The sequence below is a fragment of the Accipiter gentilis genome, chromosome W (assembly GCF_929443795.1).
Source record: "Accipiter gentilis chromosome W, bAccGen1.1, whole genome shotgun sequence".
Taxonomy (NCBI): Eukaryota; Metazoa; Chordata; class Aves; order Accipitriformes; family Accipitridae; genus Astur; species Astur gentilis.
In genome coordinates, this window is record NC_064918.1 from 39,278,090 (window position 1) to 39,301,528 (window position 23,439).

The 23,439-nt window shown below is 49.3% G+C and overlaps 1 protein-coding gene across 1 annotated transcript in view; it reads left to right on the forward strand.

Moving 5' to 3' along the window:
- Positions 1–1,825: 1,825 nt before the first annotated feature.
- LOC126035229 (uncharacterized) overlaps positions 1,826–23,439 on the forward strand; it is a 57,719-nt gene continuing 36,105 nt past the window's right edge. The window contains exon 1 of the mRNA XM_049793468.1: positions 1,826–2,532. Within this exon, the coding sequence (XP_049649425.1) occupies positions 1,882–2,532 (651 nt within the window). The 5' untranslated portion in view covers positions 1,826–1,881. The remainder of the gene's footprint in view (positions 2,533–23,439) is intronic.

Genomic DNA, 23,439 nt, shown 5'->3' on the forward strand with positions numbered 1-23,439 from the left:
GGAACGAAGCATAAGTTTACAAAGTGCTGGAGCAGACAAGGACTGTCCTGGGTTCAGCTGGGATAGAGTTAATTTTTACAGGAACCTGGGAGGTAGGGGCATAGCCGGGACAGCTGACCTGGACTAGCCAAGGAGCTATTCCATACCATGTGACATCATGCTCAGTATATAAATGGGGAGCGGGCCGGGGGGTGGTCTCTGTTTTCGGTGGGGGAGGTGGCGGAGTGTCGGGTCCCGGGTGGTGAGCAGTTGCACTGTGCATCACTCTTTTTGTATACTTTTTCATTAGTGCCGTTGTTGTTGTTGTAATCTCTTTGTGTTTGTCCCAGTAAACTGCCTTTATCTCAACCCTCGAGGTTCCAGTTTCTTTTTATTTTCTCTCCTCCGTCTCCTCCCCATCCCACCGGAGGGGGGCGGAGGAGTGAGCGAGCGGCTGCGTGGTCCTTTGTTACCGGCTGGGCTGAAACCACGACAGTCCTTTTTTGGCGCCCAACGTGTGGCACGAAGGGTTGAGATAACGACAGATCTGGCCAGAGCGTGTTGAAACAAATTTGCCAAACGCATTTCTTGGATAAATAGATGTTAGTCACAATGTTGTTTCATTTGTTTACATGGTGGCATTTTGTAAGCTCTTATATGCTCTATGTATTGCCTGTAGTTGCGTATCTCATCTCTGGGAGAGTGATTGGGATTATCATTTTGCTGTACTGGGCAATGTCGACTTATGAAATGATTACATCACTGGTCATGAGGTTAAGCTGGTATCTGTATGAGGCAGTGATATCATTTCCATACTTTGGGCACCTTCTGTCGGATTTTATTGGTAATTACACCCAATCCATGGGGAAATTACGGGGGGATACCTCCCCCCGTCCGTTCACCTCCCTTTTCTCCTTCCGACTAATTACAACAGCTTTTGAGAATTTTGAATATCCTTGGGATGCGCAAGCCAGTGTGCTGTTAGTGCTATGCCTCCTGAATATGTTTCAGGTCTTCTTTAGGGCTACAAAAAGGCTCTTTAAGAGGACCACCCAGAGATCTCCCCCAAAGCTGGATATTCATGGGTGGCACGGCATGTGGGAGGATGTGGGCAGGTATCTAGAGAACTTCTCACCGCCAGTGACTTGGAAGTTCACTCCCGAACAACTACAGAACCCTCATGAAGTGATAGAATATTTGAAAAAAAAATGCTGTGGCTATCCCAGAGACACACAACTCACTACATTGTGCTGGGCCCTGGCCAGTATCTACCAAACACTGCTTGATACTAGGCAGCACCCTCAGGGAGAAAAGATGGAAAACAGAACAACAGGCCCCGTGGCTACCCCAACCCCGACAACAAACACCGTGCCTGCCCCTACCCCGACAACAAGCACCATGGCTGCCCCTACCACGACAACAGGTACCGTGGCTGCCCCTACCCCGGTGACAGACACTGCAGCTAAACCAGAGAACCAACCTGTGCCAGTATCAATCGCCCCTGTACAGAAAAAGAAATACACAAAGAAATCAGTTCGCTTAGAGAGAGATGAAGATGAACCAGGGTCATCGCGAGAACAGGAGGAAGAGCCAGAACCTGAAATAATTACCCGATCCCTATCCATGAGTGAATTGCGTGACATGCGAAAAGATTTTAGCTGCCACCCAGGTAAGCACATTGTTACCTGGCTGCTCCAATGCTGGGATAGTGGGGCTAGTAGTGTGGAATTAGAGGGTAAGGAAGACAAGCAGTTGGGATCTCTGTCTAGGGAAGGGGGCATCGACAAGGCGATTGGGAGAAAAACACAAGTCCTCAGCCCCTGGAGGCGACTTTTGTTAGGTGTAAAGGAAAGATACCCCTTCAGGGATGAAGTTACATGTCACCAAGGCAAGTGGACCACCATGGAGAGAGGTATCCAGTACCAGAGAGAATTAGCCGTGCTGGAGGTGATTTATAATGATCCAGAAAATGCGCAGTCACCCACAGATCCAGATGAAGTCCAATGCACACAACCCATGTGGCGGAAGTTTCTACGAAGTGCACCACCAACCTATGACAACTCATTGGCAGTAATGTCCTGGAGAGAAGGCTATGGACAAACGGTGGATGAATTGGCTGTCCAACTCTGGCAATATGAAGGAAGTCTCTCTTCCTCCCTATGGGCCTGTGTCTCAGCTGTAGAGGAGTTGTCCCGAGAGTTCCAGCAATTCAAAGTGGATCTGTCCTCCTCCTCACCTGTACAGGCCCGCATCGCAGTTATTGGGAGTAAGCGTTCCTCTGCCCAAGAGAGAGGAGAGAGAAAGTACACTCGACGGGCTAACCTGTGGTTTTACCTGCATGACCATGGAGAGGACATGAGGAAGTGGGATGGAAAACCTACCTCAGTCTTGGATGCACGGGTACAGGAGTTGCGAGAAAAAGCAACCAGAAAAGAGAATTCTTCTTGGAAAACTGCTGCTCCAGTTTCCCGTGAGCAGTCCCCCAGATGCAGTAGATGGGCTGATCTCATTTCTGATCCCCTTGAAGGGACTTCTGATTCACATGTGCAGAAAGTGAGTAACGGATATTCTAACCAGGATTAGAGGGGCCCTGCCTCCAGCCAGGTGGAGGAGAGGGACAACCGAGTCTACTGGACAGTGTGGATTCGATGGCCTGGCACATCAGACCCACAGGAATATAAGGCTCTGGTGGACACTGGTGCACAATGTACCCTAATGCCATCAAGTTATAAAGGGGCAGAACCCATCTGTATCTCTGGTGTGACAGGGGGATCCCAAGAGCTAACCGTATTGGAAGCTGAAATGAGTCTAACCGGGAATGAGTGGCATAAACACCCCATTGTGACTGGTCCAGAGAATCCGTGCATCCTTGGTATAGACTATCTCAGAAGGGGGTATTTCAAGGACCCAAAAGGGTACTGTTGGGCCTTTGGTATAGCTGCATTGGAGACGGAGGAGATTAAACGGCTGTCTACCCTGCCGGGTCTCTCCCAAGACCCTTCGGTTGTGGGGTTGCTGAAGGTTGAAGAACAACAGGTGCCAATTGCTACCACGACGGTGCACCGGCGACAATATCGCACCAACTGAGACTCCCTGATCCCCATCCATAAGCTGATTTGCCAATTGGAGAGCCAAGGAGTGATCAGCAAGACTCACTCACGCTTTAATAGTCCCATATGTCCCGTGCAGAAATCTAAAGGGGAATGGAGACTATCAGTAGATTATCGTGGGCTGAATGAAGTTACGCCACCGCTGAGCGCTGCTGTACCAGATATGTTAGAGCTTCAATATGAACTGGAATCAAAGGCAGCTAAGTGGTATGCCACAATTGACATTGCTAATGCATTTTTCTCCATTCCTTTGGCAGGGGAGTGCAGGCCTCAGTTTGCTTTCACTTGGAGGGGCGTCCAGTACACCTGGAATCGACTGCCCCAGGGGTGGAAACACAGCCCCACCATTTGTCATGGACTGATCCAGGCTGCACTAGAAAAAGGTGAAGCTCCAGAGCACCTGTAATATATTGATGACATCATCGTACGGGGCAACATGGCAGAAGAAGTTTTTGAGAAAGGGAAGAAAATAATCCAAATCCTTTTGAAGGCTGGTTTTGCCATAAAAGAAAATAAGGTCAAGGGACCTGCGCAGGAGATCCAGTTCTTAGGAGTAAAATGGCAAGATGGGCATCGTCAGATCCCTGCGGACGTCATCAACAAAATAGCAGCTATGTCCTCACCAAACTAATAAAAAGGAAACACAGGCTTTCTTAGGTGTTATGGGTTTTTGGAGAATGCATATTCCACATTACAGTCAAATTGTAAGCCCTCTCTACCAAGTTACTCGGAAGAAGAACGATTTTAAATGGGGGCCTGAGCAACAACAGGCCTTTGAACAGATTAAGCAGGAGATTGTTCACGCAGTAGCTCTTGGGCCAGTCCGGACAGGACAAGATATTAAAAATATGCTCTACACTGCAGCTGGGGAGAATGGCCCTACCTGGAGCCTTTGGCAGAAAGCACCTGGTGAGACCCGTGGCCGACCTCTGGGGTTTTGGAGTCGGGGATATCGAGGATCCGAGGCTCGCTATACTCCAACTGAAAAACAGATCTTGGCAGCATATGAAGGAGTTCGAGCCGCCTCAGAAGTGGTTGGTACTGAAACACAGCTCTTCTTAGCACCCCGACTGCCAGTGCTGGGCTGGATTTTCAAAGGGAAAGTTTCCTCTATGCATCACGCAACTGACGCCACGTGGAGTAAGTGGATCGCACTGATCACACAGCGAGCTCGCATAGGAAACCCCAGTCGCCCAGGAATGTTAGAAGTGATCACGGACTGGCCAGAAGGCAAAGATTTTGGAATGTCGCCAGAGAAAGTGGTGACACGGGCTGAAGAAGCCCCGCTGTATAATAAACTGCCAGAAAATGAGAGGCAATATGCCCTGTTCACTGATGGGTCCTGTCGCATTGTGGGAAAACATCGAAGGTGGAAGGCTGCTGTATGGAGTCCTACACGACTAGTCGCAGAAACTGCTGAAGGAGAAGGTGAATCGAGTCAGTTTGCAGAGGTGAAAGCCATCCAGCTAGCGTTAGACATTGCTGAAAGAGAAAAGTGGCCAGTGCTCTATCTCTATACTGACACATGGATGGTGGCAAATGCCCTATGGGGGTGGCTACAGCAATGGAAGAAGGGCAATTGGCAGTGCAGAGGTAAACCCATCTGGGCTGCCGCACTGTGGCAAGATATCGCTGTTCAGATAGAGAAGCTAGTGGTAAAAGTACGTCACGTAGATGCTCACGTACCCAAGAGTCGAGCCACTGAAGAACATCAAAACAACCAGCAGGCGGATCAGGCCGCCAAGATTTAAGTGTCTCAGGTGGGCCTGGACTGGCAACGTAGGGGTGAGCTATTTATGGCTCAGTGGGCCCACGATACCTCAGGCCATCAGGGAAGAGATGCAACATATAGATGGGCTCGAGATCGAGGGGTGGACTTGACCATGGACACTATCGCGCAGTTCATCCATGAATGTGAAACATGTGCTGCAATTAAGCAAGCCAAGCGGCAAAACCCCCTGTGGTATGGAGGGCGATGGCTGAAATATAAACAGTGGGAGGCCTGGCAGATTGACTATATCACACTCCCACGAACACGCCAAGGCAAGTGCCATGTGCTTACAATGGTGGAAGCAACCACTGGATGGCTGGAAACATATCCTGTGTCCCATGCCACTGCCCAGAACACTATCCTGGGCCTTGAAGAGAAAATTTTATGGCGACATGGCACCCCAGAAAGAATCGAGTTGGACAACGGGACTCACTTCCTAAACAACCTCGTAGACACCTGGGCCAAAGAACATGGCATTGAGTGGGTGTATCACATCCCTTATCACGCACCGGCCTCCGGAAAAATTGAACGATACAATGGACTGCTGAAAACTACATTGAGAGCGATGGGGGGTGGAACTTTCAAGCATTGGGATACACATTTAACAAAAGCCACCTGGTTAGTTTATACTAGAGGATCCGCCAATCGGGCTGGCCCCGCCCAACCAAGAGTTCCACATACTGTAGAAGGGGATAAAGTCCCTGTAGTGCGCATGAGGAGCATGTTAGGAAAGACAGTCTGGGTTAGTCCTCCCTCAAGCAGAGGCAAACCCATTCAAGGTGTTGTTTTTGCTCAAGGACCTGGGTACACCTGGTGGGTGATGCAGAAGGATGGGGAAGTTTGATGTGTACCTCAGGGAGATTTGATTTTGGGAGAGAATAGCCAGTGAATTGGGCTGTATGATATTTAACTGCTAAATAACCTGCCAATGCATGTCATTGTATCTATAGTGTCTATATGCCATATCAAGGGTATTATTGTGAGAATTATCCAAATGACTACAGGATGGACTTTTGAAACTGAGCCAAGTACAACAGCGATAGAACTTGAACTGGCACCCACCAATTTCCTCAAGATCAACATCTTCGACCTGCAGACCAAGGGCATGAGTTGCACCAAATGTACTAGCCACAAGTTCCAGAGGCAGCATACAACAACCCAACATCTCACACCATCTCTCTCTTATCCTGAAGAACTGTTACAAAAGATAGAGCCCCAAAATCGATGGACACATTAGAGGGATAACCCATAGGCTAAAGGAACACCATGTGTGTGTGTGTGCGAGGTCGGGGGGTGGAGTCCATATACTTATATATAAGACAAGGAAAGTAGTAGTGGTTAATTGGGAAAAAATGTAAGATCTGGGCATGATGTAGATGGTATAGAATAAGGGGTGGATAATGTCCTGGGTTCAGCTGGGATAGAGTTAATTTTTACAGGAACCTGGGAGGTGGGGGCATAGCCGGGGCAGCTGACCTGAACTAGCCAAGGAGCTATTCCATACCATGTGACATCATGTTCAGTATATAAATGGGGAGTGGGCCTGGGGGTGGTCTCTGTTTTCGGTGGGGGAAGTGGCGGAGTGTCGGGTCCCGGGTGTTGGGAAGTGGCTTGCTGAAAAAGGACATGGGCCTGTGGAAAAGTTGTGCGAGCAGAGTTCTGTGTGAAAGAATGTCAGTTTGAGCAACAAGACTAGGCCTTGGCTGAAAATAGCTGGCTTTACTGATATTGGGAGAAAAACAACAGCTGGTCTCGCTGTTATCAGGAGAAAGACAGGGACGGTGTGACCTTGGCATAACTTCACAAGTAACTTTTGCAGAAGTTCTCATGAGAAAGTTACTGAACACGCGTAGCTGCCAACCACAAGTGGGTGTGTTTTAGTAATGAATAAACATTAGCAATGTACCAATCATATTAGGACTAGTAGGCATAATTATCGCAAACTGTATAAATATGAGCTATCCGTGCAAATAAAGTTGAATCACTTCTATCACTCATATTGGGTCGACTTATGTGCATTCCTCCGCCGCTCCAACACCCGGGTGGTGAGCAGTTGCACTGTGCATCACTCTTTTTGTATACTTTTTCATTAGTGCCGTTGTTGTTGTTGTAATCTCTTTGTGTTTGTCCCAGTAAACTGCCTTTATCTCAACCCTCGAGGTTCCAGTTTCTTTTTATTTTCTCTCCTCCGTCTCCTCCCCATCCCACCGGAGGGGGGGCGGAGGAGTGAGCGAGCGGCTGCGTGGTCCTTTGTTACCGGCCGGGCTGAAACCACGACAAGGACGCTGTGTCTTTGTATGCTGGGAAAAAGGAAGATAAGAAGAGCCTGACAAGCAACTCCTGGATGCCGAACAATGAGATAAGTAACTGCTGGACACCTCGTGAAGAAGCTTGCACAGCCAATAGAGAATAAGATAGTGTCACGTGAACCGGGGTATTGGACCAATTAGAGTATTGTATAAGGCGTGTGCACAAGTGCATAAGGTATATAACTGTGTCAGACGTTGTAGTAAATGGACTTCACTTGATCACATTGGTCTGTGCGTGATTTCCCCTGTGGATCCTCCGCAACAAAGCTGTGCCTGGGAAGAAGGGAGGGGTGGGGGGAAAGTTTTTTTAAGATTTGGTTTTATTTCTCATTATCCTACTCTGATTTGATTGGCAATAAATTCAATTAATTTCCCCGAGTGGAGTCTGTTTTGCCCATGACGGTAATTGGTGAGTGATCTCCCTGTTCTTATCTCGACCCACGAGCCTTTTGTTATATTTTCTCTCCCCCTGTCCAGCTGAGGAGGGGGGGTAATAGAGTGGCTTGATGGGCACCTGGTGTCCAGCCAAGGTCAACCCACCACAACATCACTCAGAATAAATATTCTTGCAGAAGTTGCTCAGTTGGATAAAAACCTTTTATGTAAAAAAACCAAACCAAAACCTGTTCCACCTGAAAGTCAGCTTAAAGACCACCATCACCACTGGTTTGCAGATAATTGTTGCTAAGACTTCCATTTGCATTGAAAAGTTCAACTCAACCTTTCCTGCCTGGGATTTTGATTTTAGACTCAAAATAATGGCTTATAGGAACCTTTGGGAGAATCTTTAGGATTTTTATTACCTTGAGTCTGATCCTTTCTTTAGACTCTTCTCATTGACACTGCTCTTCATGGTCCATTCTTACAGTCTGCAAGAGGTATTGGCTGCATTTTTAAGGTAATAATTTAAAAGTTCAGAAATGCGTTTCAGTGTAAACTTCTACAGTACCTAAATACCTGATAATTGCTAGGAATAAGATATCCAGCTGGCTTTAGTTAATCCTATTACGTGTCTCAATATATCGTTAAAGTCTACATTCTGAGGGTTCCCACTATCTTTAAGGACAACCTGTCAGTCTTCAACCCAAGATGCCAGAATAGATGTTGTTAATCAGAGGCTTACAGTCCTACATCAGTAAGGAGATAGAAAGGTCATATATGAAGATACAGGAAGGAATAAGCTGATTCTCATCCATTTGCCTCCAGTGATATTACTGTCATGCTGAGTTGTGGAAAAAATTTTAATAATGTACAGCAATTTTTGAAACCATTGTCTGCTTATTATGCAAATATAGTAAATTGTAGTATTGCTGAAGTATTTGTAAGATGAGCTAATTACAGGTGAAGGAACTGTTTTTGAAGAGGCTGGAGGGCAGCTGGGCTACATCCAACATCAAATATATTACAACTTTCCAGAATTTCATAGAACTGTAGAATCACGGAAGAGTCTAGGTTGGAAGGGACTGCTGGAGATCTGGTACAATGGTCTGTTGAAATCAGGGCCTTAGATTAGGTTAATCAGGGGTCCTGTCAAACAGTCTTGAATATTTCCAGTAAGGTACTGTGGTGGGTTGACCCTGGCTGGATGCCAGGTGCCCACCAAAGCCGTTCTATCACTCCCCATCCTCAGCTGGACAGGGGAGAAAAAATATAACAGAGAGCTTGTGGGTCGAGATAAGGACAGGAGAGATCATTCACCAATTACCATCATGGGCAAAACAGACTCAGCTTGGGGAAAATTAACTCAATTTATTACCAATCAACTAGAGTAGGGTAATGAGAAATAAAACCAAATCTCAAAACACCTTCCCTCCACCCCTCCCTTCTTTCCAGGCACAACTTCACTCCCGGATTCTCTACCTACCTCCCCCCCCAGCAGCACAGGGGGACGGGGAATGGGGTTTACGGTCAGTTCATCACACGTTATTTTCTGCCGCTTCATCCTCCTCAGGGGGAGGGCTCATCACACTCTTCCCCTGCTCCAGCGTGGGGTCCCACCCACGGGAGACAGTCCTCCACAAACTTCTCCAATGAGGGTCCTTCCCACGGGCTGCAGTTCTTCATGAACTGCTCCAGCATGGGTCCTTCCCACAGTGTGCAGTCCTTCAGGAGCACACTACTCCAGCGTGGGTCCCCCACGGGGTCACAAGTCCTGCCAGAAAACCTGCTCCAATGTGGGCTCCTCTCTCCACAGATCCGCAGGTCCTGCCAGGAGCCTGCTCCAGCGCGGGGTTCCCACGGGGTCACAGCCTCCTTCAGGAACCCACCTGCTCCGGCGTGGGGTCCTCCATGGGCCGCAGGTGGATATCTGCTCCACCATGGACCTCCATGGACTGCAGGGAGACAGCCTGCCTCACCATGGTCTTCACCATGGGCTGCAGGGGAATCTCTGCTCCGGGGCCTGGAGCATTTCCTCCCCCTCCTTCTTCACTGACCTTGGTGTCTGCAGCGTTGTTTCTCTTACATGTTCTCACTCCTCTCTCCGGCAGCTGTTTTTCTCTGTCCCAACTTTTTTTGCTTCTTAAAAATGTTATCACAGAGGCGTTACCACTATCGCTGATTGGCTCAGCCTTGGCCGGCGGTGGGTCCATCTTGGAGCCGGCTTGTATGGGCTCTCTCGAACACAGGGGAAGCTTCCAGCAGCTTCTTACAGAAGCCACCCCTGTAACCCCCCCCCCCCCCCCGCTACCAAAACCTTGCCACACAAAACCAATACAATCACTCAACCAATTACTGTCATGGGCAAAACAGACTCGACTTGGGGAATTTAATTTAATTTATTGCCAATCAAATCAGAGTAGGATAATGAGAAATAAAACCAAATCTCAAAACACCTTCCCTCCACCCCTCTCTTCTTCCCAGGCACAGCTTCAATCCCAAATTCTCTACCTACCTCCCCCCAACAGCGCAGGGGGAGAGGGAATGGAGGTTAGGGTCAGTTCATCGCATGTTGTCTCTGCTGCTCCATCATCTTCAGGGGCAGGACTCCTCACACTCTTCCCCTGCTCCAGCGTGGGGTCCCTCCCATGGGAGACAGTCCTCCACGAACTTCTCCAACGTGGGTCCTTCCCATGGGCTCCAGTTCTTCACAAACTGCTCCAGCATGGGTCCCCTCCGGGGTCACAAGTCCTGCCAGCAAACCTGCTCCAGCATGGGCTCCTCTCTCCATGGATCTGCAGGTCCTGCCAGGAGCCTGCTCCAGCATGGGCTTCCCATGGGGTCACAGCCTCCTTCAGGCATCCACCTACTCCAGCGTGGGGTCCTCCATGAGCTGCAGGTGGATATCTGCTCCACCATGGACCTCCATGGGCTGCAGGGGGACAGCCTGCCTCACCATGGTCTTCACCACAGGCTGCAGGGGAACCTCTGCTCTGGTGCCTGGAGCACCTCCTCCCCCTCCTTATTCACTGACCTTTGTGTCTGCAGGGTTGTTTCTCTTACATGTTGTGGTGGGTTGACCTTGGTTGGATGCCAGGTGTCCACCAAAGCCGCTCTATCACTCCCCCTCCTCAGCTGGACAGGGGAGAGAAAATATAACAAAAGGCTCATGGGTCAAGATAAGGACAGTTTAATAAAGTGATAGCAAAGGTTGCGTGTGAAAGCAAGGAAAAAACAAATGATGTTATTCTCTACTTCCCATCAGCAGGCGATGTCTAGCCGCTTCTCCGGAAGCAGGGCATCAGTACACGTAGTGGTTGCTCCGGAAGACAAAATGCCCCCCTTTCGTCTCCCTTCACTTAGCTTTTATATCTGAGCTGACGTCATATGGTATGGAATATCTGTTTGGTTAGTTTAGGTCAGCTGTCCTGGTTATGTCCCGTCCCAAGATCTTGCCCTGCCCCAGCCTGCCATTGAGGGGAGGGCAAAAATATTGGAGAGACAGCCTTGATGCTGTGCCAGCACTGCTCAGCAGTAGCCAAAACACTGGTGTGCTATCAACACCTTTCTGGCTACTGATGCAGAGCACAGTGCTATGAGGGCTACTATGGGGAGTACTAACTCCATCTCAGCCAGACCCAATACAATCTCCACCCCTTATTCCATACCATTTGCGTCCTGCTCAGGTCCCACATAATTTAATACAGATATCTTCTAACCATACTATTGTATTTAATTCTCATTACTGAAATCCTTTCTTACCAACACTTACAACTGAAACTACATACTTAAACCACTTTTATACCCAATGTACAGATTTATACATTCTTATTAATTACTATCCCCTGTCCATTAAGAGATAGATATTCCATGGGCTTCTTCCACTCCTCCAGATGTTCACACACAGGTTATGACTTGGGCCCCATCCATCAAGATGAATGGTCAGGACAGGAGAAGCAGTACGTTCGATCGTTGGGCACCAACGCCGGCTTGGTTTGGGTCACTGATGCACTTGTCTGGTTCCTTGCGAAGTTCACTCCTCTGCAGTTCAGGTCATTCCTGCTACATTACTTCCTGCAACATACAACTCACATCACAGATTATTTTTCCCCCAAGGTTAAATGTCCTTGAGACACACACTGGGTCTCCCCATCCTTCCGCATTACCCACCAAGTACACCCAGGTCCCTGAGCAAAGACAATCCCACGAATGGGTTTGCCTTTTCCCATGGGAGGTGCAATCCACACTGCCTTGCCCAGTGTCGTGGTTTAAGCCCAGCCAGCAACTAAGCACCACGCAGCCGCTCACTCACTCCCCCCCATCCCACTGGATGGGGGAGAATATTGGGAAAAAAAGTAAAACTCGTGGGTTGAGATAAGAACGGTTTAATAGAACAGAAATGAAGAAACTAATAATGAAAATGATAACACTATGTCCTGGTTTCAGCTGGGATAGAGTTAACTGTCTTCCTAGTAGCTGGTACAGTGCTATGTTTTGAGTTCAGCATGCGAAGAATGTTGATAATACTGATGTTTTCAGTTCGTGCTCAGTAGTGTTTAGACTATAGTCAAGGATTTTTCAGCTTCTCATGGCCAGCCAGGGCACAAGAAGTTGGCACAGGACACAACCAAGGCACCTGACCCAAACTGGCCAATGGTGTATTCCATACCATGTGACGTCCCATCTAGTTTAGGAACTGGGAAGGGGGGGGGGGGCAGGGAATCGCTGCTCGGGGACTGGCGGGGTGTCGGTCAGCGGGTGGTGAGCTATTGCCCTGTGCATCATTTGTACATTCCAATGCTTTTATTACTACTGTTGTCATTTTATTAGTGTTATCATTATCATTATAATTTCTTCTTTTCTGCTCTATTAAATCGTTCTTATCTCAACCCAGAAGTTTTACCTTTTTTTTCCCGAGTTCCTCCCCCATCCCACTGGATGGGGGAAGTGAGTGAGCGGCTGCGTGGTACTTAGTTGCTGGCTGGAGTTAAACCACGACAGTCCATTTTGGTGCCCAACGTGGGTCACGAGGGGTTGAGATAACAACAAACCTGACCAGAGCTTGTTAAAACAAATTTGTTCCAAGCGTTCATTATGTTGATTTATGTGTTCTTAGAGTTGTTGCTCTGGCTTTTAAAGCTCTGTTATGTATCACCTCGCTTGCTGTATATAGTTCCTCTTCTACTGCTTATCATCCGTGGGAGGTGGATTTTTGCTTTGATGTGTGGTATAACACTGGTTTATGGTATGATAAAGTCATCGGCTGTGGGATTAATCCGGTATTTGCACTTAGCATTGTCACCTTTATACGGCAGGAGCCACCTGTGGGAAATTATTGATAATTATACCATTTACCTTACCTCCATGGAAAACCAGTCTATGGGTGGGGTATCTTTCTTCCCCTCTCCTTTCTCCTTTAGTCCAGTTACAATGGTGTTGGAGAATTTTGGAAAATTTGAATATTCCTGTGGTGTTGGGACTAGCACAGTCCTAGCCCTACTACTAGGAATTAGCATACTTCTGAATGTGGTTCACCTCTCGTTTAAGGTTAAACAGCTATTTAAGAAGATCACCCAGAGATGTGCCCCAAGGCTAGATAATTATGAGTGGCAGGGTGTGTGGGGTAGCATGGGCAAGTACCTAGAAAAGTGGGCACCTCCAATGTTTTGGAAATTCACCCCTGAACAAGTGCGGGATCCAGAAGAATTAGTAAAATATTTGGAAAAGGTATGCTGTCACCCTGGCAGCTCCAGAGAGATACAAATCACTGCAACATGCTGGGGCCTGGCCCATGCCTATCGAGCCCTGTTCGACACTACTCAGTACCCTCAAGGGGAAGAGAAAGTCTCTAGACCTAACAACGAAACGATCACCACCGCGGCGACCCAAACCTCAACAATGGGCGCTGCGGCCCCTCCAGGCCTAGGAAGGAGCACTGCTGCTACCCAAACCTCGGCAACAGACACTGCGGTTATCCAGAACCCGGCGAGCGATACTGCAACTGAACCAGAGGACCAACCTGGACCAGTATCGGTTGCCCCCGTACAGAAAAGGAAATATACAAAAAAATCAGTTCACTTAGCAAAGGACAATGGTGAACCAGGGTCATCACGGGAACCGGAGGAAGAGGCAGAACCAGAGGTAATAACCCGGTCCCTATCCTTGAGTGAGCTGCGGGATTTGCGAAAAGATTTTGGCCGCCGTGTAGGTGAGCATATTATCACCTGGCTCCTCCGATGCTGGGACAATGGGGCTAATAGCTTGGAATTAGAAGGTAGGGAAGCCAAGCAGCTGGGATCACTTGCCAGGGAAGGTGGCATTGACAAGGAAATTGGAAAAGGGACACAAGCCATCAGCCTCTGGAGGCGACTCCTGTCAAGTGTGAAGGAAAGGTACCCCTTTAAGGAAGATGTTATATGTCAATCAAGCAAGTGGACCACCATGGAAAAAGGTATTCAATATCTGAGGGAATTAGCCGTGCTAGAGGCGATTCATCATGACCCGGACAACCAACAGTTACCCAAAGACCCAGACGAAGTCCAATGTACACAACCCATGTGGTGGAAGTTTGTACGGAGCGCACCATCGTCCTATGCCAACGCATTGGCAGTAATGTCCTGGAAGGATGAAGAGGCACCAACAGTGGAGGAAGTGGCTCGCCAGCTGCGTCAATACGAAGAAAATCTCTCCTCCTCCCTACAAGCCTGCATTTCAGTTGTGGAGAAGCTGTCCGAGGATTTCCAGCAATTCAAAAAGGATATGTCCTATTCCCCACCTGGAAGGACCAATGTCTCAGCTATTAGGAGTGAGCGGTCTTCTGCCCAAGAGAGAGAATATCGAAGGTACACACCGTGAGGTGCCCTGTGGTTTTACCTATGTGATCAGGGAGAGGACATGAGGAAATGGGACGGAAAACCCACCTCGGTCCTAAATGCACGGGTACGTGAACTGCAAGGAAAAACCACCACAAAAGGGGATTCTACCAGGAAAAATGCCGCTCCAGTTTCCAAACAGAGTAGAAGGGCTGACTTCATTTCCGATCCTCTTGAAGGGACTTCTGAGCCAATTCTACGAGAAGTGAATACTGAATACTCTAACCAGAATTAGAGGGGCCCTGCCTCCAGCCAGGTGGAGGAAAGGGATAACCGGGTCTATTGGACTGTGTGGATTCGATGGCCTGGCACGTCAGACCCACAGGAGAATAAGGCTCTAGTAGACACCGGTGCACAGTGCACTCTAATACCATCAAGTTATAACGGGACAGAATCCATCTGTATTTCTGGTGTGACAGGGGGATCTCAAGAGTTAACTGTATTGGAAGCTGAAGTAAGCCTAACTGGGAATGAATGGCAAAAACACCCCATTGTAACTGGTCCAGAGGCTCCGTGTATCCTTGGCATAGACTGTCTCAGGAGGGGGTATTTTAAGGACCTGAAGGGGTATCGATGGGCTTTCGGTATAGCTGCCTTGGAGACGGAGGGCACTGAACAGTTGTCTACCCTGCCTGGTCTCTCTCAAGAACCTTCGATTGTGGGGTTGCTGAAGGTTGAAGAACAAGTGCCAATTGCTACCACGACGGTGCACCGGCGGCAATATCGCACCAACCGAGACTCTCCGATTCCCATCCACAAATTGATTCGTCAACTGGAGAGCCAAGGAGTGATCAGCAAAACTCGCTCACCCTTTAATAGTCCCATATGGCCAGTGCGGAAGTCTAATGGGGAATGGAGATTAACCGTTGACTATCGCGGCCTGAATGAAGTTACCCCACCGCTGAGTGCTGCCGTTCCAGATATGCTAGAACTTCAATACGAGTTAGAGTCAAAGGCAGCCAAGTGGTATGCCACCATTGACATTGCTAATGCATTCTTCTCAATCCCTCTGGCAGCAGAGTGTTGTCCACAATTTGCCTTTACTTGGAGGGGTGTCCAGTACACTTGGAATCGATTGCCCCAGGGGTGGAAACACAGCCCCACCATTTGCCATGGACTAATCCAGACTGCACTGGAAAAAGGTGAAGCTCCGGAACACCTGCAATACATTGATGACTTCATTTTATGGGGCAACACAGCAGAAGAAGTTTTTGAGAAAGGGAAGAAAATAATCCAAATCCTTCTGAAAGCCGGTTTCGCCATAAAGGAAAGTAAGGTCAAGGGACCTGCACAGGAGATCCAGTTTTTGGGAATAAAATGGCAAGATGGACGTCGTCAGATCCCAATGGACGTGATCAACAAAATAGCAGCTATGTCTCCCCCAACTAATAAAAAGGACACACAGGCCTTCTTAGGTGTCGTGGGGTTTTGGAGAATGCATATTCCAAATTACAGTTTGATTGTAAGCCCTCTCTATCAAGTGACCCGGAAGAAGAACGATTTTAAATGGGGCCCTGAACAACAACAAGCCTTCGAACAAATTAAACGGGAGATTGTTCATGCCGTAGCTCTTGGACCAGTCTGGACAGGACAAGATGTTAAAAATGTGCTCTACACTGCAGCTGGGGTGAATGGCCCTACCTGGAGCCTCTGGCAGGAAGCACCTGGGGAAACCCGAGGCCGACCCCTGGGGTTTTGGAGTTGAGGATATCGAGGTGACACGTGCTGAAGAAGCCCCGCTGTATAATAAACTGCCAGAAAATGAGAGGCAATATGCCCTGTTCACTGATTGGTCCTGTCGCATTGTGGGAAAACATTGGAGGTGGAAGGCTGCTGTATGGAGTCCTACACGACAAGTTGCAGAAACTGCTGAAGGAGAAGGTGAATCGAGTCAGTTTGCAGAGGTGAAAGCCATCCAGCTAGCGTTAGACATTGCTGAAAGAGAAAAGTGGCCAGTGCTCTATCTCTATACTGACTCATGGATGGTGGCAAATGCCCTGTGGGGGTGGCTACAGCAATGGAAGCAGAGCAACTGGCAGCGCAGAGGTAAACCCATTTGGGCTGCCGCACTCTGGCAAGATATTGCGTCCCGGCTAGAGAATCTGGTTGTAAAAGTACGTCATGTAGATGCTCACGTACCCAAGGGTCGGGCCACTGAAGAACATCGAAACAACGAACAGCTGGATCAGGCTGCCAACATTGAAGTGGCTCAGGTGGACCTGGACTGGCAACATAAGGGTGAGCTATTTATGGCTCGGTGGGCCCATGATACTTCAGGCCATCAGGGAAGAGATGCAACATATAGATGGGCTCGAGATCGAGGGGTGGACTTGACCATGGACGCTATCGCGCAGGTTATCCATGAATGTGAAACATGTGCTGCAATTAAGCAAGCCAAGCGGTTAAAGCCCCTGTGGTATGGAGGGAGATGGCTGAAATATAAATTTGGGGAAGCCTGGCAGATTGACTATATCACCCTCCCACAAACTCGCCAAGGCAAGCGCTATGTGCTGACGATGGTGGAAGCAACCACCGGGTGGCTGGAAACATACCCTGTGTCCCATGCCACTGCCCGGAACACTATCCTGGGCCTTGAGAAGCAGGTCTTGTGGCGACATGGCACCCCAGAAAGAATCGAGTCAGACAATGGGACTCATTTCCGAAACAACCTCATAGACACCTGGGCCAAAGAGCATGGCATTGAGTGGGTGTATCATATTCCCTATCATGCACCAGCCTCTGGGAAAATCGAGCGATACAATGGACTGTTAAAGACTACATTGAAAGCAATGGTGGGTGGAACTTTCAAACATTGGGATACACATTTAGCAAAAGCCACCTGGTTAGTCAACACCAGAGGATCTGCCAATCGGAGTGCCCCTGCCCAATCAGAATCTTTACATACTGTAGAATGGGATAAAGTCCCTGTAGTGCACATGAAAAATATGTTAGGGAAAACAGTCTGGGTTACTCCTGCCTCAGGCAATGGTAAACCCATTCGTGGGATTGCTTTTGCTCAAGGGCCTGGGTGCACTTAGTGGGTGATGCGAAAAGATGGAGAAGTCCAATGTGTGCCTCAAGGGGATTTGATTTTAGGTGAAAATAGCCAAAATTAAACTATATGATATTAGTTGCTATATAACCCTGCTACTGTATGTTACCATTATTATAATTGTTATATGCTATATCCATAGTACTATAGCAAGAAAGAACTGTGATAAAACTGAGCAAAGCGCAATAGTGATGGAACCAGAACTGATTCCAGCATGCAACAATCCAACGGTGCACACCATCCTCCTGCTACGTCAAATGTCAGCTGCTCGTCACACCGCACTGAAGCCCAATTCTGCTCTACCGACTGAGAGGACTTTAGTGTTTAGTGTTGAGAGGAATTAGTGTTCTCATTATCATTATAATTTCTTCTTTTCTGCTCTATTAAATCGTTCTTATCTCAACCCAGAAGTTTTACCTTTTTTTTCCCGAGTTCCTCCCCCATCCCACTGGATGGGGGAAGTGAGTGAGCAGCTGCGTGGTACTTAGTTGCTGGCTGGAGTTAAACCACGATACACTAATAAAATGACAACAGTAGTAATAAAAGGATTGGAATGTACAAATGATGTGCAGGGCAATTGCTCACCACCTGCCGACCGACACCCAGCTATTCCCCGAGCGGCAATTCCCTGCCCCCCACTTCCCAGTTCCTAAACTAGATGGGACGTCACATCGTATGGAATACACCGTTGGCCAGTTTGGGTCAGCTCCCCTAGTTGTTTCCTGTGCCAACTTCTTGTGCCCTGGCTGGACATGAGAAGCTGAAAAATCCTTGACTATAGTCTAAACACTACTGAGCAACAACTGAAAACATCAGTGTTACCAACATTCTTCACATGCTGAACTCAAAACATAGCACTGTACCAGCTACTAGGAAGACAGTTAACTCTATCCCAGCTGAAACCAGGACACCCAGCCACTTCCCCATGTGCACCACAGGGACCTTATCTCCTCCCACAGTATGTAGGGGTTTTGTTTGGGCAGGACCAGGACGGTTAGCAGATCCTCTAGTGTTAACTAGCCAGGTGGCTTCTGCTAAATTTGTAACCCAATGCTTCCATGTCCCATTGCCTAGCGCTCTCAACATAGTCTTCAACAGTCCATTATATCTCTCAATTTTTCCAGATGCCTGCGGGTGATAGGGTATGTGGTACACCCACTCAATGCCATGTTTCTTTGCCCAGGAGCTTATGAGGTTATTTCAGAAGTGAGTCCCATTGTCTGATTCAATTCTTTCTGGGGTACCGTGTAGCCATAAAATTTGCCTTTCGAGGCCTAAGATGGTGTTTCGGGTAGTGGCATGGTTTACAGGATATGTTTCTAGCCAACCAGTAGTTGCTTCCACCATGGTGAGTACATAGCGCTTGCCTTGGCGTGTTCGTGGCAGTGGTCCAATGTAGTCAATTTGCCAGGCCTCCCCATATCGAAAGCCCAGCCACCGCCCTCTGTTCCAGGGAGACTTTACTCTGGTGGCTCGTTTGATTGCAGCACATGTTTCACATTCATGAGTGACCTGTGTGATGGCCTCCATGGTCAGGTCCACCCCTCGATCACGAGCCCACCTATATGTTGCATCTCTCCCTAGATGTCCCGATGTCTCATGGGCCCATCGAGCTACAAATAGCTCACCCTTACGCTCCCAGTCCAGGTCCACCTGAGCTATATCTATTTTGGCAGCCTTGTCTACCTGTTCATTATTTTGATGTTCTTCAGTGGCACGGCTTTTGGGCATGTGAGCATCTACATGACGTACCTTTAGAGTCATGTGTTCTACACGGGCAGCAATGTCCTGCCACAATGCTGCTGCCCAGATGGGTTTACCCCTGCGTTGCCAATTGGTCTTCTTCCACTGCTGTAGCCTCCCCCATAGGGCATTAGCCACCATCGAGGAGTCGGTATAGAGGTAGAGTACCGGCCACTTTTCTCGTTCAGCAATGTCTAGAGCTAGTTGGATGGCTTTCACTTCTGCAAACTGACTTGACTCGCCTTCTCCTTCAGTGGCCTCAATGACTTGTCGTGTGGGACTCCACACAGCAGCTTTCCACTTCCGATGGTTCCCTACCACACGACAGGATCCATCAGTAAACAAAGCATAACACCTTTCGTCTTCTGATAACTCATTATATGGTGGTGCCTCTTGGGCACGAGCCACCTCCTCAGGTGATGCTCCAAAATCTCTGCCTTCTGGCCATTCCATGATCTCTTCCAGAATTCCTGGGCGGTTAGATTTCCCCAGTTGAGCCCATTGTGTGATCAGTGGTACCCACTTACTCCATGTAGCGCTGGTTGCATGATGTGTAGAGGGGATGTTTCTTTTGAACATCCAGTGTAGCACGGGCAATCGTGGTGCCAAGAGGAGATATGCTTCTGTACCAACAACTTCTGAAGCAGCTCAAACCCCCTCATATGCTGCTAGTATCTCTTTTTCAGTCGGGGTGTAGTGGGCTTCTGATCCTCGGTACCCCCGACTCCAAAACCCTAATGGTCGACCTCGGGTTTCTCCTGGTGTTTTCTGCCACAGGCTCCAGGTGAGACCATGCTCCCCAGCTGCAGTGTAGAGTACATTTTGTACATCTGGTCCTGTTCGGACAGGCCCAAGAGCTACTGCATGAGCTATTTCCTGTCTGATGTGCTCAAAGGCTTGTTGTTGTTCAGGGCCCCATTCAAACTAGTTCTTTTTCCGCGTTACTCGATGGAGAGTGCTCACAAGCTGACTATAAGCTGGAATATGCATTCTCCAGAACCCCACAAGGCCTAGGAAAGCTTGTGTTTCTTTCTTGTTAGCTGGTGGAGACATAGTTGCTATCTTGTTAACCACATCCACAGGCACATGACGGCGTCCATCCTGCCATTTTATTCCCAAGAACTGAATCTCCTGTGCAGGTTCCTTGACCTTGCTTTTCTTTATGGCGAAACCAGCTTTCAGAAAAATCTCAATTATTCTTTTTCCCTTCTCAAACATTTCTCCTGCCTTGTTGCCCCACACGATGGTGTCATCTATGTATTGTAAATGTTCAGGGGCATCGCCTTGTTCCAGTGCCATTTGGATTAATCCGTGACAAATGGTAGGACTGTGCTTCCACCCCTGGGGCAGTCGATTCCAGGTGTATTGGACACCTCTCCATATGAAAGCAAACTGTGGCCTGCACTCTGCTGCCAAAGGAATGGAGAAAAACACACTGGCAATGTCAGTTGTAGCATACCACGTGGCTGCCTTCAATACCAGTTCATATTGGAGCTCTAACATGTCTGGTACAGCAGCACTCAGTGGTGGTGTCGCTTTGTTCAGGCCGCGATAATCTACTGTTAACCCCCACCCTCCATCAGACTTCTGCACTGACTATATGGGACTATTAAAAGGCAAATGAGCCTTCCTGGTGACTCCTTGACTTTCCAGTTGATGAACCAGCTCATGGATGGGAGCCAGGGAGTCTCGGTTTGTGTGATATTGCTGCCGGTGCACCATCCTGGTAGCGTTTGGCACCTGCTGTTCTTCAACTCGCAGCAATCCCACAATGAAGGGATCTTCTGAGAGGCCAGGCAGGGTAGATAGCTGTTTGATCTTCTCTGTGTTTACAGTGGCTACAGCAAAAGCCCACCGGTACCCCTTTGGGTCCTTGAAGTACCCTCTCTTGAGGTAGTCTATGCCAAGAATGCAAGGGGCCTCTGGGCTGGTCACAATGGGGTGCTTTTCCCACTTGTCCCCTGTCAAGCTCACCTCAGCCTCCAATATATTCAATTCTTGGCATCCCCCTGTCACTCCAGAGATCCAGATGTGTTCTGTGCTGTAGGGTTCGGCGTCCGGAAGATCTCGCGATGTTACGGAAAGATGGAGGGTTCGTCGCAGCCCTATGACACACCTGTAACCCCGCCTGCCCTGGTTAGTATAAAAGGAATTAACTGCGCAATAAAAGGCAGAAGTTGGCACTCACACCGTGTGTGTTATCTGTCTCTTTTCCTGGTCCGGGTCGACCAGTTATCTAATCGCGGCACCTTGATATGTAGGGAACGCTACATAGTGGTGACCCCGACGCGATCGGTCGCACAGCGAAAATGGAGCTTGCGCAGGTGATTAAGGTATTGAAGGTGTTAGCTAATGAGGTGGGTGCCCGCGGAGCGATTAGGAGGGGTCCCACGGGCGAATGCATCCAGTGGATGCTGCGCCGGGGAGGTATTGGTTCTCCTAGAGAAGTTTTAAACCCCCCAAAATGGGGAGAGATTCGGGAGTCTTTGCTCCAGTCTGCGCTCGGGGGCGAGCGCAGGGCTGCAGAACGATTACAAACTTGGGGAAAAGTGGAGAGGGTGGTTACGGAAGGACAGAAAGCCGGGGCGTGCTGGTTGGCGGCGCAAGCTGCTTTGTTTGCGGATGAGGCACCGCCTCAGGAACAGCGGGAGACGGTGCCCTCGGGGACAGTAAGTCAGACTCAGACGGAGTGGGCGGTCATGGAGCGGGGCTCGCAGACCGATCTCTCTCTGATTAAGGGCGGGGACGCAGGAGGTGCGGCAGAGACCGAGGTTTTTCCTATTGAAACGGCACCAGCGGGGCCGGGTACGCCCCCCCCCTCGGAAGTTTCCCTGGGAAGAATTACGGCGGGTGGTTCGGAAGGGCTTAGAGGAATGCCTCTTGGACTGGGTTCCAGGCAGGGATGTTAAGGGACATTTATACTGTAAGTTGAGAGAGCGGGAGGAACGGCCACCCGCGGAGGGAGCAGTTACGAGGCTGCGGGGGTTGGAGACGGTGGCAGAGGAGGAAACACCCCCCTGTGAAGGAGATCAGGCGCCCTTGCTGGGAGAGCGGACTGAGCCTCCTGGGATTGAGCCTCCTGTGCCTGCTGAGCCTAAGTTTACTGCGCCTTTGCTGGAACGTGTTAAACCCTCGTCTGGGTCCTTCCGGAAGTGGCGCGAGGTGCCAGCGCAGGGCAATTCTGATAGTTCTGACGAGGAGAAGGGGGGTGGTGCAATACGGAGGCCATCAAAACCTGCGCCACAGACTCAAATAGAGGAGGGACCGCACATTTTGCAGAGAGTACAGGGTCTGTTGCGGAGACTTGAGTGGGTCATACAGAATGCGGAGCGTGCAGTGCCGCTAGTGCCCCCCACACAGGGGGACGGGGATGGCCAGGAAGAGGGCACCCGAGAGGGCACCGACTGGCGACTGATTGCTGAAGAATGTTGCCTTTCAGGAGTGCAGTTTCAGCCGGTCGTTCTCCCTATTCGGGCAGCGGCGCGGGGAGGGTATGAGTGGACACCTTTTGATGTAAAGACCGTTCGGGAACTCGCGAGTACTGTGCAGGCGCATGGAGTGAATTCCGCGCAGGCGCTAACTTTGTTCGAGTGTCTGCTTTCAACGCCTGTTGCGCCCTTTGATGTGATGCAGCTGATGAGAGGGGTACTGCCTCCATCATTGCTGTTGTTGTTTAAGGAGGAATGGCGAGCTCAGTGCCTTAAGGTCGTGACTGATGCTCAGGAACCTGGTCACCACCTGGGGGGAGTGACCATGGAGCAACTCATGGGGGAGGGGCGGTTTGCGACACCGCAGGCACAGGGCATGCGCGGGCGTGACTTTGTGGCAGTCGCGGCTACCGCCTTGGCTGCATTTAAACGTGTCGTGGCTATGGACAGAGCAGATCCCCCTTGGGTGAAGATCCGCCAGGGGATTGCCGAGAGGTTTACAGCCTTTTTAGATCAGCTTCAGCTTGCTGTACAGGCCGCAAACCTTCCAGAAGCGGCTAAGGAAGCGGTTGTGGTTGAGTGTGCTAAGGCTCAAGCCAACCCACAGACCGCAGTGATTCTCTCTCATTTGCCAGTGGGCTCATCACTGGGCGAAATGATACATCACGTACTGGAAAGGGAGCAACAACAAGAATCGTGTCCGATGGTGGCACCTTTGAAGCAAGTTTTGCAAGGGGGTACAGGCGCCTGTCACCGATGTGGGGGTAGGGGCCATAGAGCAAGGAATTGCGCAACCA